This window comes from Oryza sativa, chromosome 5 (genome assembly GCF_034140825.1).
Source record: "Oryza sativa Japonica Group chromosome 5, ASM3414082v1".
Lineage (NCBI taxonomy): Eukaryota > Viridiplantae > Streptophyta > Magnoliopsida > Poales > Poaceae > Oryza > Oryza sativa.
The window spans coordinates 20,851,138-20,868,842 of NC_089039.1; the positions used below are offsets into that span (position 1 = coordinate 20,851,138).

At 49.0% G+C, this 17,705-nt stretch overlaps 3 protein-coding genes and 1 non-coding gene across 6 annotated transcripts; 2 read left to right on the forward strand and 2 right to left on the reverse strand.

Annotated features, from left to right (window-relative positions):
• The first annotated feature begins 1,726 nt into the window (after positions 1–1,726).
• On the forward strand, positions 1,727–5,566 carry LOC4338840 (uncharacterized). Of its 2 annotated transcripts, none has more exons than XM_015782066.3 (5): positions 1,727–2,020; positions 2,872–3,621; positions 3,705–3,936; positions 4,514–4,593; positions 5,083–5,566. In XM_015782066.3, exons 2-5 carry the CDS (start codon positions 2,884–2,886, stop codon positions 5,206–5,208), a joined length of 1,176 nt encoding a protein of 391 aa, XP_015637552.1. In that variant the 5' UTR covers positions 1,727–2,020; positions 2,872–2,883; the 3' UTR covers positions 5,209–5,566. The 2 variants fall into 2 exon arrangements, with proteins under 2 accessions (XP_015637552.1, XP_015637551.1); XM_015782065.3 differs by lacking the exon at positions 1,727–2,020 and adding an exon at positions 2,216–2,720.
• Positions 5,567–5,929: 363 nt separating this feature from the next.
• Positions 5,930–6,002, reverse strand: TRNAR-ACG (transfer RNA arginine (anticodon ACG)). The gene has a single exon. It is a non-coding gene; the product is annotated as a tRNA-Arg (tRNA).
• A 6,113-nt stretch (positions 6,003–12,115) lies between these two features.
• LOC4338842 (MADS-box transcription factor 4-like) lies at positions 12,116–14,845 on the forward strand. 2 transcript variants are annotated; one of them, XM_015785224.3, is made up of 7 exons: positions 12,116–12,651; positions 12,803–12,869; positions 12,966–13,027; positions 13,194–13,293; positions 13,421–13,450; positions 13,563–13,604; positions 14,248–14,648. In XM_015785224.3, exons 1-7 carry the CDS (start codon positions 12,464–12,466, stop codon positions 14,386–14,388), a joined length of 630 nt encoding a protein of 209 aa, XP_015640710.1. In that variant the 5' UTR covers positions 12,116–12,463; the 3' UTR covers positions 14,389–14,648. The 2 variants fall into 2 exon arrangements, with proteins under 2 accessions (XP_015640710.1, NP_001407446.1); NM_001420517.1 differs by having other exon boundaries at positions 12,181–12,651; positions 13,563–13,607; positions 14,248–14,845.
• On the reverse strand, positions 14,736–17,023 carry LOC4338843 (probable receptor-like protein kinase At1g11050). The gene has a single exon (NM_001420516.1). It carries the CDS (start codon positions 16,899–16,901, stop codon positions 14,967–14,969), a length of 1,935 nt encoding a protein of 644 aa, NP_001407445.1. The 5' UTR covers positions 16,902–17,023; the 3' UTR covers positions 14,736–14,966.
• Between the last annotated feature and the right edge of the window lie 682 nt (positions 17,024–17,705).

Here is a 17,705-nt window from a genome sequence, read left to right on the forward strand (position 1 = left end):
GAGTTGTCCACGGAGTTCGTCGTTAAATCTAAGGAGAGTAAGCTCAACCCGAACAACAAACTCTGCATGGAACAAGCTGTTAGGAAACACATGGGAAGATGGAGCCCAAATCCAGGTTCCCATAACCACTGAAGAACTCGAATGGTGGCAAACGAACTGTTGTCTTCTTGGATCGACGTACGTGGTTGGGGAAGCGTGTGAATCTTGACTAATGGAACCTTGGCATTGGAAGCTCCCGTTCAGGCACTAGAGAAACCACCGCCACATCCATTGGATGTACCAAGCCATCATCGGGTTGTCATCGCGCATCACGAGCTGCGAGCTCCGGGCGAAAACAAATCCACGACGTCTAAGAAATCGTCGCTGCAACCAGTGAACGCACTAGGACCTATCGGCTTGACATCCGCGAGTAGCAAGCTCCGGGAAATAGTAGGGCGACATGGACATGTGCTGCCAGCGCTAGCCAACGAAGGCCTCGAGAAGCCGCCGCAGCAGCCAATAGGAGCTGGGTGGCGACCTCCCGGGCGAAGACGGTGCTGCAACCAACACTACCACAAGGAGCCATCTCCACCCGTCGATTCGTCCACTGATCTTCGGATCTCGCACCGCCACCACCACCAACCATCACCGCCGCCGTCCACACTGGCATCCGTGGAGACTCACCGGCAAAAGCACCAACTAGCCCTAACTACAGGAAGCACCTAACGACCTAATAACAGACCTAACCACACTACACTAGTAGGGGGAGGTGGCCGGACCCCTCCTCCAACCCTCGCCGGCGGTGAACCGTTGGAATCTGGGGGAAGGAGGGGATGGGAGACGAGGGAGAGAGAGAAGCTACTGTAGAGAGGGGAGGGAGAAGAATATTGTAGCCAAGATTCATCCACGTTACAATGAGTAAAAATTTTACTACATTTATTACTTATGAGTAATGGTGATGTGAACAAGGAGTAAAATTTTTACTCATGGTGATGTGGACGAATCTCATAGGCTCGTTTTTAGATCTAAACAATAGTTTTTAAGTTTTTGCTGTATAAGTGGTTTGCAGTATATATTTTCCTAGGTGGATACTTGGTAATGCACACCCGTGAGTTGGCTACTTTCTCCTCTCCTCAAACAGGTCGTCCGCTGGGTCACCAACCTTCGCTGCCACATCGTCTCTCCTCCTCCTCCTCTTTGCCTGCGGCCACCGCATCCGCTCTCTCCCACTGTAAACCTCTCCCACTGTAAACCCCCACCCATTTCCTGCCAGTCCCCCTCTCTCTCCTCTTCGAGAGATTAGGTTGTTCGACTGTGCTGCTGCTCATGCAGCAAAAGGGATCAAGAACAGGGGCAGGGGTCATGTGGTGGAGGTAATCAATTAATCAATTCAGGTAATGCGGGAGATCATCATCTATCTGGCTAACCTCCGCCGCGTGCATGGCCGAGGCCTACAAGCTGATACTAGTTCTTATTGTGGACTAGTTTTATTGTGCATTTAATTGGTTAACTACAACAGTGTGCCGATTTTTTCGAGAATTTAGAGTATTTACTATCAAATTCAGGTGCCTCAGCTTTTTTACCACTCAGTTCGCATGCCCTCTATAATATATATCATTAGGAGTGCTAATTTATCTATTTGATACCACTTTCTCTGTTTTTCATGTATTTCTCGTTTCTTAATTCCATTTGTATATTTTTTACTGGTTTGTGGACATTTCTACCCCTAGGCCCACCTGTCAGATCCAAAGTGAGAGACTCCTCTGGATCGATCGATCCCTCCAGGCATCGGCGCCGTCGACCGCGACCACCCTGCCGCCGAGCGCCATTACCTCACCACCAAGCGCCGCTGCAGATCGCCGCCGCCGCCAGGGTGCGCAAGCTCGCCGCCCCCGAGCACCGCCCCAACCGCCGAGAGCTGCCGCCGCCGCGGCTGACTCGACGCCCCACCGCCCCCACCGCCGAGCGCCACCACCCCCGCCGCCCCAGCTCGACGGCCCCACCGCCTACACCGCGGGGCGCTGCCGATGGTCTGCAAAGAGTAAGTAGCTTTCCGATTCCTTTTACAGGCAAGAACTGGAAGATGGAGGCGATGAGCAGGGCAGTCCCCAGTAGCAAAGCAGAAACAAGGAGATAAGATGGTGGCAAAGCTGCTGTTTCTCTTTTTCTTCAGTTTTTCAATCGCTCCCAAAATCAATTTGAAGATCATATGGTTGCAGCAGGAATTGGTTGAGGCCATTTTTGCTCATTTGCAACGCCTGATTCCGTAGCAGACATGTATATTGTAGCAAATTATTGTAAACTGTAGACGCCTGACCGGTAAATTGTTACGCCTGAGCGTAATAGACATGTATATGCTGTCGACCTGGGGGCTGGGGCGGCGAGCTTGCTCACCCTGGCGGCGGTGGCGATCTGCGGCGGCGCTTGGTGGTGGGGTAGTGACGCTGCGCAGCGGGGTGGTCGCGGTCGACGGCGCCGATGCCGGTCGGGGGCGCTTGCCTGGAGGGATCGATCGATCCAGAGAGAAATTTCTCTCTTTTGGATCTGACAGGTGGGCCCAGGGGTAGAAATGTCCACAAACCAGTAAAAAAATATACAAATAAAATTAAGAAATGAGAAATACATGAAAAACAGAGAAAACGGTACCAAATAGACAAATTAGCAGTTTAGCACTCCTAATGACATATTATAGAGGGCATACGAATTGAGTGGTAAAAAAGTTGAGGCACGCGAATTTGATGGTAAATACTCTAAATTCTCGATTTTTTTCTCTTCTTTTCTTTTTTCAACACCGTGGTACTACTCTTGATGCAGCTCTCAGTAGGTTGTATCCGTGCTTGTTGCTCTTCGGATTGATGTAGCTGTGGTTTTTTACACTTCTTGGATTTCCAGGGGAGTTGCCAGATGAAGGCCCAGGACATGGTGAGCAGATCATCATGCAGCAAGAACAAAGTGTTTGGTAGTCTACCTGTTGATAGTATCCCAGAAATAGATCCAAGTTACAGGCTTTTCTTGGAACATCTGAGGGAAGATGGGAACGGCTATGTACTTGATGCGCCGAGAGGGGACCATGGCTCGCCTGTTTTTCTAAGATATGCACAAGATCATGCATCCAATGGATATGCTAATGCCAAATCCGGCACAAATATCACAAAAAGTTCATTGCGTAGAAGCCATTGTAATCAAAACAGCGAGGGACCAGGTGTAACATCAGACAAGGCTGGCAGTGCAAATGCGGGGCATTGTTTTTCACTAGGTACATCATTTGCGATGGAGACGTCAGAAATCGATGAGTCATATGCTACATTTCTGAGACTTCTGAAGATCAAGAATGGTCTCATGGTTATTGAGCCAGAACCAGGCGTTACCATTGTATATGGGCAAGCAGAGGAGACACCGGTTGGATATGATGAATTGAGAATAGCCACTTCCACAAATGGAAGAGATTCTTTGATGACTGCATTTGAAAACATGGGTGAAGAGAATGCTATGAATACTGATGGAGATGGGCTTGGGAAGATCAATAATTCTGCATCTGAACGTGAAATGGATGGCCTTGCTTTAGAGAACATGGGTGGTCAGGATCTAGTCTGCATAGATGAGCATGGACTTCCACCTTGTACTGAACTTTCTGATTTGAATGTGAGTCATTTGTCTGCTTAAGTTCCCTTGGCAATATCTTTAATGATGTTTTATTTATTATGTACCTTGCTTTTTGGACCCAGGTATGTGGAGATGAACAAGGAGAACCTCTTGCTCTTAGTTGTGGCATTCCCTCTACATTTGATGAAAAACTTAATGATGTTTTAAGTAAGCCGTATGACCTAAATGAATATAAAGAGCTTTTGAGAAAAGCTACAGATCGGAAGCTTGTGAGTAGACAGAGACACTTGCGAAATGCATCCAAGCCCTATGCCACAAGGGCAGTTGGGTTGTCATTTCTTGATCACTACCCAGGTAATCACTAAATTCTGGTCAGTAATTTCGTAATCCTCATGTCTAACAGTCCAAGGGCTTGATTTTGTCCTAAATTTGAGCGGCGTTGACAAGCTTTGACACTCGTTGTACATTATATGATCTAGTAGCATCACATAATTGATCTGTGCTCCAGCCTGTTGTTGTATCCTACGGATTAACTTTCAAGGCCTTTGTCTTTCGCCAGTTGCAAAGGATCAGTGGAATTTATTTGTTAAGTCAATAGGCTAGACCTCTGACTAGTTCATTACTGCAACCCCTCAATAAAATGAGACATAGGCACATATCACAGGGAAAAGGAATTCTTATTTTTTTTATTAGTAGCTTACCATTGAGGGTTGTATTATATGATGTCAATTTTGAATATAAAATAAATTTACGGCATCCATGCATTTGTGAATAACATTTCCCTGGTAACAATTGCTGAAGTCTGATTTTTATGGCACGATGTATAATTGCATATTTGCAAGTTACTTGGTGCTTCACATAAGCCAGATTAGCAGATTCTGCTTAGTACTTGATTTCTTTTATCAACACTAATGTTTGGTCTCTCATACAGATCTAGCCATACAAATAGATTCTGCTGACTCTGATGAGAGAAAACTTTGCCTCCTGCGAAAATTCTTCTTCTGGTTGGAGGTGATCTCTAAACTACCCTATAAGTGGAATTGAGATTTAATGTTCTTCATTTGACTAATGGCTGAAACTATGTCAAAATATTAGGTGTCTGTCTCTGTGATTCCGTTTCGAAAAAAGAAGAAGATATAAATCACAGTAATTCCTTTTATGGTGCAATGACTAAAATGATTTCACTATAAAATACATTAAACAAGGAACAGTTGTCGCTAGCATTTTTCACCGCATTGACATAGAGGGAACTAGTCCGTCCGATCTTCCTTCTGTGCATGTTACTTCTTTGATTCAGATATTTCACAGGGTACTAATCTTTGAAAGATCTGGCCACTAATCAATGAATGCTCACAACATAACTCTAGGGAACAAGAATGATGTTCTTGATGTACTCCTTATTATGTTCTTCGTTTGGGAATTAAGGATAGCTATGCTGAAGGCATTAATAATAAGTTATTAAATTGTTCCTAAAGCCTAAATTGTTTTAACTGTTTCCAGAACCTGTGCCACGAGGGGGCCTACATGCCATGGATCGACAAGCCACTAGCTTGCAATCCGATCGACGCAGACGACTACGAAACGGATGACCCGACGGCCATTGAGATTATCCAAGACGGAGACTGAGTCAGTCGGCATTTGTCTCCATTGCCAGGTCCCAGTTTGGAGCTGAAGGAACATGAGCTTCCATTCCTCCAGTTGGTCTCTGTTGTGCGAACCCACCTTTGCTTTCTGCTCAGCCCTGCGACTTCACTGCACTACCTGCCTGGTTGTAATTTTTTCTTTTACCTGTAAAACCCTCCTGAAATGCCAGTTTGGGTTTCAGAGATTGCAATCTTGAGTGGCCTGGTTTGGCTGTGCTGCACTGCTACTCTCTGAACTGGTGTTGGGTTGGGATGGGCTGCGGGAGTGGGGTGGAGTTGCGTGGGCAAAATTACGTACAAACTTTATATATATATTTATATAAAAAATATATGTATATAAATCTTATGCGCATACATATTTTGATGTATCATTTTTTTTATACATGCGCGTATAATCGTTTTGAGTATATGTATAAAATTTATATCCATATACATAAACTTTATATGTTACGTATAAACTTTGTATGTACGTGGCTGATTGCTAATTAGCGATTCTGATGACCTATGCTTGGAAGAGACAAGGGAAAAGAGAAATCATCATCATTTGCATGAAGAGGTAATACCTTTTGAACTGTGACCAACGTGAGTGACAAAAAAATGGGAAAAGATTGATTTCGAGCAAGTGGCAGTGTTGGAAGTGAAACCTCCAGGAGTCCAGGTAGTAAAACAGAAACAAAAGACATAGCAAAATTAATATGCTATTTCGACTCCGCTGGGGATCGAACCCAGAATCTCTGGTTCCGTAGACCAGCGCCTTATCCATTGGGCCACGGAGTCGTTGATGCTACAGAAATTAGATTTATTTTGATAACGTAGTTAGTGTACGCTTTTTTATTTTTTAGTTACCAAGCCAAGGAAGTTTCTGTGAATTTCAACCTTTTACGGATAATTTTGTACCGGAGGAATAGTTACATGACTGCAAGAGCAAGACCTCGTAAAGTCATAATGGATTTCACAGGTGATGTCCTCCGAACAGCCACGTTTTTTCAGATGTTTTACAATGGAATTTGGTCTGAGTTCACCAACACAAACAACTGTTGCGCATTATACAGTAGCAGTACTAAGAGCATCTCCAACAGCCTATCCAAATTACTCTCTAAGCAAAATCTTAGCCACTCTAACAAAAAAAACGCGCTCCAACAGTCTCTCCAACCCTCCCTCCACTAGCCAAATTTAGCCAGCCAAAAATCGCTGGGCAATTGTGGGCCCCACACACATTCTCCTCCCATCTTCTCTTTGCCGGCTGTTCTCTCTCGCATAGCCCCCAGCGCCGACGTGGTCACACGTGACCGCCGCCGTCGTCCGCGCCGTCGCCCGCCGCGACCTCCACCGCAGTCGACGGCCGCGACCTCTGCCGCCGTTCGCACCATCGGCGGCCGCGACCTCCGTCGCCATCCGCGTCGTCGCCAGCCGCGACCGCCGCCGCCGTCCGCGTCGTCGCCTACCTTTCCCCGCAGCGGCTCCCTCTCTTCCTGATCTGCCCGCCCAGTGCCGCCGTCATCGCTCTCCTAGTGCGGCGAGGGAGGGAGGGAGGGAGCGGCAGCGGGGCGGCTCGACGCCTTCACCACCTCCTCCGCAGTGTTGCCGCAGCCGACCCGCTGGCACGAGCAGAGGATTGGAGAGAGAGGAAGAAGAAAGAGGAGGAGAATGACAGGTGGGGTCCATTGGTTAATAGAGAGTGGAACGGGAGAGTCTGTTGGAATAGAAGACAAATTTGACTCTCTAAACTTTTATTAGGCTGGCCAAATAGGCATTTGGAGAGCCAAAAATGGTCACTCTGTTGGAGATGCTCTAAGCTACTGCATCTATTGATTTCCTGTTGATTGACATATTTTTGTTAATAAAAAGAAAGATGTTCCTAAGACTGCTTTCTAGATTCCAGATACATTTCCATAAGATAAACCCAGCGCTCATGCCCACCTCACTTGCATCCCTTCCTGACGCTCGCGACCTCATCTCTATCTCCAACGAAAATCGAAGGCGGATTCACTCTACCGCTGGATTTGTTCAGCGGCCTCAAGGCTAGGGCCGATGAGCTCATTGACGCCTAGATCCATTACGAGGGAGGGGGCGGTTGTCGGAGTGTGAACCTTGATAATGGGGATCTGGTAGGACCCCCTTCTGTGAGTTCGGTTGAGGAGCTAGTCACGTGTAAGGAGGTGACTTGAGCCCCTCAAGAGCGCAAGAAACAAACAAACGAACACGATCGAAGTATACAGATTTGGGCTATCCGAAGGTGTAATACCCTACTTCTCTTATGGTGGTGATTTCTTGCGCTTGAAGGATTTTACAGGTTTATCGACTACTCGGAGTAGTTCTGCTTCCTTTCTTTTTGGGGTTTATTAAGAGAGCTTGACATAATGTGTTGAAGTCTCTCCTTAGTCACCACCATCCAATCCGCTCTCCTTTGGTCTCGGTTTTCCCCTTATACCTTCTTTGGGGGAAACCACATGACTAAAGTTCGAGGAAATATCTTTTTTCATATCAAGATCAAGTATGATAAGTCTTCTCAGTAACTCCTCTTCTTACCTACTCCGTTGACCTGGGGGGTACACCTGGCAGGGCCTACTATTCGCGAGATATATGTGCGAGAGCTCGGCATGCTACCGTGTCGAATCCACCGAAGCCTCAAGGCAACTTTGAGTAGGGTCTACTCTGAGTGGGGCATCACGGAACTTGCCACACACCCTACTTAATCCACGCAACGACACGATGAATAGGATTCACCATGCCTAGCTGGACATGGGGTCCGCCTGCCATTGCCCAATAAAAGGCATGGGTCTCGATGGGGTATGGTAGAACCTGACCACATCTCCTTAGCCGTGTTGAACCTGGACACAGGGCCCGCATGCCATTGCCAACACTAGTGTCAGATTCAACACGACTAAAGTGACAGGCGTTGTCTTCCATACTCATTGCCCTGGGGTAGATAATCGTCCTATCATGAATAAATGGAAAAGAGTATGAGACCCAAGATCAGCCTGAATACGATTTGGGATCTTCTCTCGGGGTGCCCCGAAGGCAACGTCTTTTGCAATCTGAGATGGGCCACGTGTCGCCCCCAAACTGTTCCCCAGCGCGGGTAACGAGCTGGGTGAGCTGACACATGTCATTTGCCTTGTGCGCGTTGTCTGCTATGGGAACCCTAGTTCCTAGGTAACCGACAACGACGGATTGAGTGAAGACCTCAACAAATATGGCCGTAGATTGTGTGATAGACTCTGTGATGTCTGGAGACAATACACTCCTATTCTCTCCTTCTCCGTTGTGCTAGTTCTCTTCCCCAATGACATTTGTCGCACCACTTTATTTTGGTCACCGCCATTTGAAAGAAAGAATGGGGAACGAGACCGCCCGGCCTCACGAGCTGTACCTTGAACACAAGTACCCCTCAACCCTATCGGGACACTCACGCCCTCTGCAAGGAACTAGAAACCTCACAGAGGCACGGGTTTAGTCTAGCTGGAGCCACCAGCCTGCCACACCAACATGACGAGTTGGAACCACTCGCCATCTCGGTGCATTGTGAATGGCTTTACCGGTGCCTTACATGGTTGAGCAATGAAGCCCTCATAGTTTGCATCCTGAATGGTTCAGAATCTGCCCAACCTCATGCTCATTCCTGCTCCTTGCAGAAGGAGTGAATGAAGATCACAAAAGAGGAGTGTGGATTTTAAACTCTCGAGGGAACATCATCTCGTTGTTTGTATGTTGCTCAAACAGTTCCCTCGAGCAAGAATGAGTGAATGAAGATCACAAAAGAGGAGTGTGGATTTTAAACTCTCGAAGGAACATCATCTCGTTGTTTGTATGTTGCTCAAACAGTTCCCTCGAGAGCTCAGAATAGTTTCCACACAAAAGAGAACGACTAGAGGAGAAAAGATCACTAGTGGATAAACCATCTTTGCCCGGTCGACCAAAAACCACATTAGTCCCGGTTGCAATAAAAAATCGGGACTAAAGATGGTTTTTAGTCCCGGTTTATAAACAGAACGGGACTACGTGATCTTTAGTCCCGGTTCACATGCTATGAGGTGTTGTCAGGGCCCTCCAGGATCTTTAGTCCCGGTTGGAGAACTAAAGTTCGGATCTTTAATCCTGACTAAAGATCACGATGATCTTTGGTCCTGGTTGGTGTTACTAACCGGGACTAAAGATCAAAACGCACTATATAATCCCTATTACTTATCGTCTTTTCCCATCCACACAAACTCCTCTCTCTCTCTTTTCATATCTAATCCTTATCTCTTTTCTTTCCTTATCCCTTCGCGTGTGGCTGAAGTGCGCAGCAGGAGGGGGAGGGTGGGCCGGACGGTGGCGGCCGGCGCTGCGGCGCGGAGGGCCGCGCGGTTGTAGGATCGAGATGTCGACTAGAGGGGGGGTGAATAGGCGATTTAAAACTAAATAACACCTAATCAAATCTAACCTAAGTTGCTAGGCTTGGTGAGGGTGAACTCTAACTAAGCAACTAAGTTATGTTTTGCAAACCTAGGGTGATAGTGGCTCAATTATATCTCTAGGAAAGTAAATCACGCTCCTATGTCGATGTTTTGCAATCCTAGGGTGATATGATCTCAAGTGTGTCTCTAGAAATGTAAATTGCACAAATGTAAAGGCGACAATCAAATGAGACAATGAGACAAGAGATTTTTCACTGAGGTTCGGAAACTCGCCGGTTTCCTACTCCCCGTTGAGGCGAGCCCAACTCCACCGCTCAACCACGAAGCCACCGCACGCCCCCTTCATCAAGGGGTGGGCAAGGCGGGAGCCGGCCCACGGAGAGGACTACCCAAGCCTCGATCACTCGGGGTAGTTCTTCCTTCACTCTGAAGGTGGTGAACTCCAAACCACTCACAAACCGGCGCCGGGCCTCCTCCACAATCTTCTCGGAGAGGTCACCGAGCAACTCCTCCACAAGCCGTCTAGGAGGCGGCAACCTCCAAGAGTAACAAGTAATGACCCGGTGTGGAGATGATCAAGTGCCACACTAGCTCTACAATGGAAGCAAATGGACTTGACTCTTGGCTAAACAACCCTCTAACACACTAGATGGATGAACACAAAGCTCAAGTGAGTGTGAGAGAGGTGCAAGGAGTGTATGCAATTGAATTGGGTGCCAAGAGAGCCCCCTTGCTGCTGGTGGGGGAGTATTTATACTCCCACCCACCAAAACTAGCCGTTGGGGGCGAAATCCCCCAACTCTGTGCTCTGTCGGTCTGACCGGAGGTATGTGGCCGGTCAGACCGTGCTACTCTGCAACGGCTAGAAAACTAGCCGTTGTAGCCCTGTCAGAGGGCCCCATCGGCCTGGCCGGTCAGACCGGCATGGGGTGGCCGGTCAGACCGGCCTCGGCTCGGTCAGACCGCCATCAGTTCGGTCTGACCGAATACGGCTTCGTCGGCTCTGTATCGGCCATCCCGAGCAGCACCATCTCGGCCTCCAGGGGGCCGGTCTGACCGGGAAAGTGCCGCCGGTCAGACCGTCACTATGTAGCCGGTCTGACCGGCCAGGGCACGCTGGTCAGACCGCCACTATGTGGCCGGTCTGACCGCCCCTGGTCAGGCCGAACCCAGTGAATTTGCAAGTGAATGTGTGTGTAATGAAAAAGAGAGCACAAATGAAAATGCAATGACCTAATGTGGCAATTAAAATCATCTCTTTGCTAGGTCATTACCCCTCTTAATAGTACGGCGAAACTAAAATTAAACTGGCAAATTTGATCGCCCTACACCTCGATCAATTCTAAATTAAAGCGCTAGTTTTACCGTCTTCTTTCCCTTTGCTTTGCGCCGTCAATTTTAATCCATCGATAATCATCCATGCGCACATATGACGTGGACCTAACTTAAAATATATAGCTCAAAGACAACGGTTAGTCCACAATTAATGCTTGTCATTAATTACCAAAATTAACACCGGGGGCCTAGATGCTTCAGCGGTGGCACGGCGAAGTGGCGGCCGGGGAAGCGGCAGCGGCTGAGCCGGCTGGCGGCTTTGCGTTTTTTCTCTTTTTTTTTAAGAATTTGTGATCTATGTATAGGTTGAGATGAAGAATTTGTGATTCATTGCATGAATTGAGATGTATAATTTCTTTTTTAGAATCTGTGATTCATTGCATGAATCTGAGATGTATATGATTTGTGTATTTGGGATGTTTATTTGATTTGGGGTTTGATTTGGGATCTATAATCTGTGGTGTATATGATTGATTTGTGTATTTGGGATGTTACTTTGATTTGGGGTTTGATTTAGGAATATGCATCCCACATAATTTGGGAGAAAATAAATTAGAGATTGAGTAGTAAGTAGCAATAAATGAAAATAAAAAAACTAACCAGGACTGCCTCTCCCATCTTTAGTCCCGAGTATTTGAATCGGGACTAAGGCCCTGTTTGATTCAGCTTAAGATTATTATAATCTGGATTATTAGGAGTAAGCTGAAACAAACAAGTAGATTATTATGCTATATTATTATAATATATAAGTCAGATTACTATAATCCAATAATCTCCTCTAGGGAAGCTTTTTCCATATTATTGAGTGGCTAAAGACCCACTATCCTTAGATGCCTCTAATAATCCAGAGAAACAAACAACTCGTAGCTTATTTTATATTAGCTTATTATAATTCAGCTTAGAGCAATCTGATTTAATAATCTAGATTACAATAATCTTAAGCTGAAACAAACAGGGCCTAAAGATAGGGATCTTTAGTCCTGAATTCGTAGTCCCGAAACTACAAGGGGTTACGAACCGGGACTAAAAACAATTTCTCCACTAGTGGATGCTCACCATGTGTCATTCTCATTTCCATCTCAGTCCCACGCAAACCAGGTCAGCTCAAGCTCAAGCACCGAGCCCTACCCCTACGTCGATCGATCTGCACGGACTGCACCCGGTCGAAACGTAGCCAGGCAATGGCGCAATGCACCACGCGAGAGAGAGAGAGAGAGAGAGAGAGAGAGAGCAGTTTCCATTTCCGGCGCTCCAGCCCTGCCCCACCGCGAAAGCCCCCCTCACCTCCATTCCTTCCATGGCGGCCTCCCTCCTCCTCCTCCACTGCACCCTCCTTTACTACTCCACTCCAACCATGGCGTCCAGTCGTCCACACCCCCCACCATCCCCACCTTAAAGACCGGAAGAACGGCAACTCCCCAACCCTCTTGTTTCTTCGAGAGCGAGGTGAAGATTTGTTTCTTGGTTTGTGTTCTTGGAGTGGAGGAGGAGGAGGAGTTGGATATGGGGCGCGGCAAGATCGAGATCAAGAGGATCGAGAACTCGACGAACCGGCAGGTGACGTTCTCGAAGCGCCGCGCCGGGATACTCAAGAAGGCCCGCGAGATCGGCGTGCTCTGCGACGCCGAGGTCGGCGTCGTCATCTTCTCCAGCGCCGGCAAGCTCTCCGACTACTGCACGCCCAAGACCACGTCCGTGTTTCCCCCGTCTCTCTCTCTCCTCTTCCTTGTTTTTTTTTCTTTTCTTCTTTTCTTGCTCTTAATTTCAGTGTTTCCTGAGATATGCATGTTCTCTTTGCATTGTGTTTGGCCTTTAATTTGATTTGTTTTTTTGGCGTTTTAGGCTGTCAAGGATCTTGGAGAAGTACCAGACCAACTCCGGGAAGATACTCTGGGATGAGAAGCACAAGGTGCGTGCTTTTCTGGATTATTTTTTTTCCAAACTTTTATTCCTACAAAATCGAATAGAAATGCTTAAAAAAATGTATTCTTGGAAAACGTTTCAGAGCCTCAGCGCAGAGATCGATCGTGTCAAGAAGGAGAACGACAACATGCAGATCGAGCTCAGGCTAGTGTCCCAACTTATTACTATCATGCATCTTTATTTCTTTCACTTCCTATTAATTAAAGAGACAACTATAAATCACCCATTGTAGCGTTTTCAGCTTTAGATTTTGCTCTTGTTGGGGACATCAGGGATGGTGGTGATTTGTCAAGCCTGTTCCATGTTGCAGGCATATGAAAGGGGAGGATCTGAACTCCCTGCAGCCCAAGGAGCTGATCGCGATCGAGGAGGCGCTCAACAACGGCCAGGCCAATCTGCGGGACAAGATGGTGATTACTGTCTTTGAAGCTTGATGTTTACTTCAGCATGGCATGCAGAGATTGCAAGTGCCGCATCTCTTCTTTTTCAGAGAGAGTTTTTGTTTCTGATGTCACCTTTGTTTCCATGATGTTGCAGATGGACCACTGGAGGATGCATAAAAGGAATGTATGAGCTCTAGATATCTGGATGATTCTTGTGCTTCTTTTGTGGATGATGAAGTCAATATCTTTTGCAAGCTCTGATCACTCACCTCACATGTCTCTGTGTTCGGCTTCAGGAGAAGATGCTGGAGGACGAGCACAAGATGTTGGCTTTTAGGGTGGTAATTTCCTTCAGAGTAACTTGTTTTTCTATTGAACTTTCACTTGAAAAATTCCTTGTGTTCTCATTTCTATTTCTAAAAACCATCTGAAATTGAGGACAAATACCATCTGATATAACTGCTCTAACTGTTCAACTAGGTTCGATAATAAGTGACCCTTCGTAGTTGCGCCTATCACTACTTTAGCTATTTTTCAGTGCCATGCTCATTCTAATGCGGTCACTTAGATCACTGGTCAATATTCAATCAGAACCATTCTACGCAACAAATCTCTAGACTAACTACCCCTGCATTCAGAATTCATATAGCGATTGAAAATTGAACTCCGTGCACGGTAGTAGTAGTAGTCAGATCTATTGTTTCTAATCAATTGCTATATGGATTCAGAATGCAGGTGTAGTTTGTTCATATATGACAAAACATCCTATTGAATCTTGACCAGTGATCTAATTGACTGCTCCATTAGATGTTATCATCTATGAACAAACTACCCCTGCATTCTGGATCCATATAGCAATTGATCAGAAATGCCAGATCTGATTACTACTTCCCTGCACAGAGCTCAAACCTCAGTGAGGGAAGCTTTACTGAAAGAAGCCTGAAAGCTGAGAGTTCACTGAGCTCCTCCCCGTGTTTTCAGCACCAGCAGGAGGTCGAGCTGAGCGGCGGCATAAGGGAGCTGGAGCTCGGCTACCACCACGACGACAGGGACTTCGCGGCCTCGATGCCGTTCACCTTCAGGGTGCAGCCCAGCCACCCCAACCTCCAGCAGGAGAAGTAGGCTGCTGAGCACTGCCAATTTGGCTGAACCTCCTGCTTGCTAGCTTTGCATTTCCTCATGCGCTGCTAGATGTATCTGTGGTTTCTCTCATGCCTGTCTGAATGAACTCACACTGATGAGAGGGTGTCAGTTGTTTTGTGCTCCTCCCAGCATTAGCACTCAGAATTCAGAAATGACTCAATGTCAGTTGCTTTTGTGCTTCTCCCAGCATTAGCACTCAGAATTCAGAAATGACTCAATGTCAGTTGCTTTTGTGCTTCTCCCTGCTTGTTTAATTAGCCACTGTTCTTGTTTCCAGATGGTGAACAGTCAGTTTGTATTATCTAGTTATCTTGGCAAGGATCAGTAAAATTCACAAGTAGCAGCCAACTCTGATAATAATTCCATCTGTTTCATCGCTTGGAATGAATTGTATGGGAAAAAAAAATCAATGCAAATCAAGAGATAACGAAACATATGATTCTGGAGTTCAATTGACCAGAATTTGCAAGAGCACTACATCCATATCGGCTATTGTTCTTATCTAGTAGGCTGTATGATTCTTGAATTCGCCAAGAAAAAGATCACCTCCTCCTACATCACCTGAGCATGTCGCCATTGTCAATGAACGGGCCACTGAACGCCGGCGAGGCGCTGAAGTTGCTCCCGGCCTCGCTGAACATGGCGCTGTGCCCGTACGGCAGCGGCCGGTCCGGCAGCTCCGGGATGTCCATGTCCCCCTCCAGCATCTTCACCGCCTCGGTGATGGTCGGCCGGAGCGCCACCATGACGTGCGCGCACAGGATCCCGACGAGCACGAACCTCTCCATGGCGCCGCCCCGGGGGCTGTCCGCAGTCGACAGCGCGCCGTCGAGCACCTCCCTCGCCTGCCCGGCCTTGACGTGCGCCCACGCCCAGTCGGTGATCAGCACGGGGCCCGACGGCGCCGACATGTCCAGGACGCGCCGCGCGCTCAGCACCTCGAGCACCAGCACGCCGAAGCTGTACACGTCGCTCTTCTCCGTCAGCTGCCCGTACAGCGCGTACTCCGGCGCCAGGTAGCCGTGCGTGCCGGCGACGCGCGTCGTGAGGTGGGACTGCCCCTCCCGGCTCCGCCTCGCCAGCCCGAAGTCCGCCACCCGCGCGCGCATGTCGCCGTCGAGCAGGATGTTGGTCGCCTTGATGTCCCTGTGGTAGATCGCCGGCTTCACGCCGTAGTGCAGGTACTCCAGCCCCTTCGCCACGTCCATGATTATGCTCCGCCGCTGCGCCCATGTCAGCGCCGGCCGCTTGCCGTCCCGGAAGATGAAGTCCTCGAGCGCGCCGTTGGGCATGAAGTCGTAGACGAGGAACTTCTGCTTCCCTTCCTCGGCGTCGTCGTCGACGATGCAGCAGCCGCGGAGCGGCACCAGGTTGCGGTGGCGGAGGTGGCTGATGATCTCCACCTCGTTGGTGAACTCCTCGTCGCCGCCCTCCACGTCCGGGTCGAGCATCTTCTTCACCGCGACCACGGACCCGTCCGCGAGCACGCCGCAGTAGACGGCGCCGAACCCGCCGCGGCCGACGAGGTTGCGGTCGGCGAAGGCGTCCGTCGCCTTGGAGAGCTCGGCAATGTCGTACAGGATGGAGCCCGTGTTCGGCCGCGGATGCGACCGCCGCTTCGCCGATCCCTCCTTGGAGATCTCGTGGATCTTCTTCTTCTTCTTCTTCTTGTCATGCCTCCTCCAGACCAAGAACGCGAGGAGCGAGGCGAGCAGGAGGAATGCGACGGGGATGGCGGTGGCGTAGATGACCGTGTCGTGGGATTTGGGCGGCGCGGCGGGAGGGTTGGAGAGGGCGAGGCCGAGGGTGCAGGCGGCGGTAGGTGGGTTGGTGGGGCCGGCGACGTTGGAGATGCCGGCGGCGTACGTGACGGTGAGGTAGAAGCAGTTGCGCGTCGTCGCGGCGCCGTCGGTGGTGGCGTTGGCGGAGATGTTGGCGGCGGCTTTGAGGCGGGAGGTGGCGGCGATGCCCGCGTCGAGGCAGCGGAGGCAGTGCGGCGTCGAGGAGAGGTCGCCGCACGCGGAGTCCAGCGCGGCCACGGAGTCGTTCCCGACGACCGCCCTGTACTCCGCGGCGGTGGTGACGCCGGCGCAGAAGGACGGCGAGGAGACGAACTGCTCCGGCGAAGGGAAGCAGGTCTGCACGAGGGACGCTCCCGGGAGGGAGAGCGGCGCCGCCGACAGCTTCGCCCCGTAGTCCTTGAGGCAGGCCGCGGACTCCCCCACCGACGGGATGCGGAAGTGGCCCGTGGCGCGGACCTGCTCCGCGAGGCCGATGGCGAGCACGGACAGCAGCGTATTGCAGCACCTCGTCATGTTCCCCGCCCCGCCGGCGCACAGGTCGGCGTCCCACGGGAACGTCGTCACGTAGCTCAGATCGAGCGGGCACGTCGCGTTCCCACCCCCGCCCGCCCCATCCACCCCCTCCATCGAGCGGGCGAGCAGCAGCAGCAGCGCCATGGCGACCGCCCTGAGCAGCGCCAGGCTCGGCATTTCCGCGAACAGTTGCTGCGCGCGGAAGACGAGTGGTGGAGCAGAGCAGCTTAGCTAATAGCTAGGCAGGGGGTGGGTGGTGTGGTGGTGGTGGGCAGTAGTAAAATGCGGCGGCTATAGATGAAGGTGGCGTGTACGGGATAAATAATTTATACGTTGCGCGGAGCTTTTCGTCTCGCTCCGGGGAGGATGACAGGTGGGGCCCACCTCGCCGGGGAGGCTTGACGGCGACGTAGGCGACGCCGATGGCCGCCGGCGGGGTCCACCGGAAGGTCGCTCGAAATGAGGAGGACGAGAGGTGGGCCCACGTGGTGGCCGAAAAGAAAGTTTCTGATATGAGGTCAAGGTTTTTTTTAATGACGTGGCGTAGATTAGAAGATACATGATGACGTGTCAGAGTGGATTAGTGCTTGATTTCTAGTACTAAATTCTAATGTTCCTGTCTTTTGGCTCTAAGCTATCCATTTGTTTACTGTTTGTACCATCCTACTCTTAGATTGATATGTAACGTTAAATCACTAGCAGCCTCATCGTTTGGCATATTTTCTGAATATGGCATATTTACAAATAAAAATTAATTTGTGAATAAAACTTTTATATATGTGCTCTTAGCGATCTAAAAGCAAAGGCTGAAAAATAAACTTCGATGAAAAAACCTCAAATTCAGCTCCAAATTTAATGTTGAAAATTCAAATTTGGCTGATAAGCATATGAATATGCCAAACGATGAGGCCCTAGGAGGCTATTTCGTTTGAATAATCAATGTAAAAGAAATCAATTAGGACTTTTGTAATATCGAACTTG

Excerpts from the sequence above, each read along its gene's own strand:
- LOC4338842 (NM_001420517.1), top strand. The coding sequence starts at position 12,464 with ATGGGGCGCGGCAAGATCGAGATCAAGAGGATCGAGAACTCGACGAAC. Across the intron at positions 13,294-13,420 it reads CCAATCTGCGGGACAAGATG|ATGGACCACTGGAGGATGCA; the intron begins GTGATTACTGTC and ends ATGATGTTGCAG. Across the intron at positions 13,608-14,247 it reads AGATGTTGGCTTTTAGGGTG|CACCAGCAGGAGGTCGAGCT; the intron begins GTAATTTCCTTC and ends CCGTGTTTTCAG.
- LOC4338840 (XM_015782065.3), top strand. Across the intron at positions 3,622-3,704 it reads CTGAACTTTCTGATTTGAAT|GTATGTGGAGATGAACAAGG; the intron begins GTGAGTCATTTG and ends TTTTGGACCCAG. Across the intron at positions 3,937-4,513 it reads ATTTCTTGATCACTACCCAG|ATCTAGCCATACAAATAGAT; the intron begins GTAATCACTAAA and ends TCTCTCATACAG.
- LOC4338843 (NM_001420516.1), bottom strand. The coding sequence starts at position 16,901 with ATGCCGAGCCTGGCGCTGCTCAGGGCGGTCGCCATGGCGCTGCTGCTG.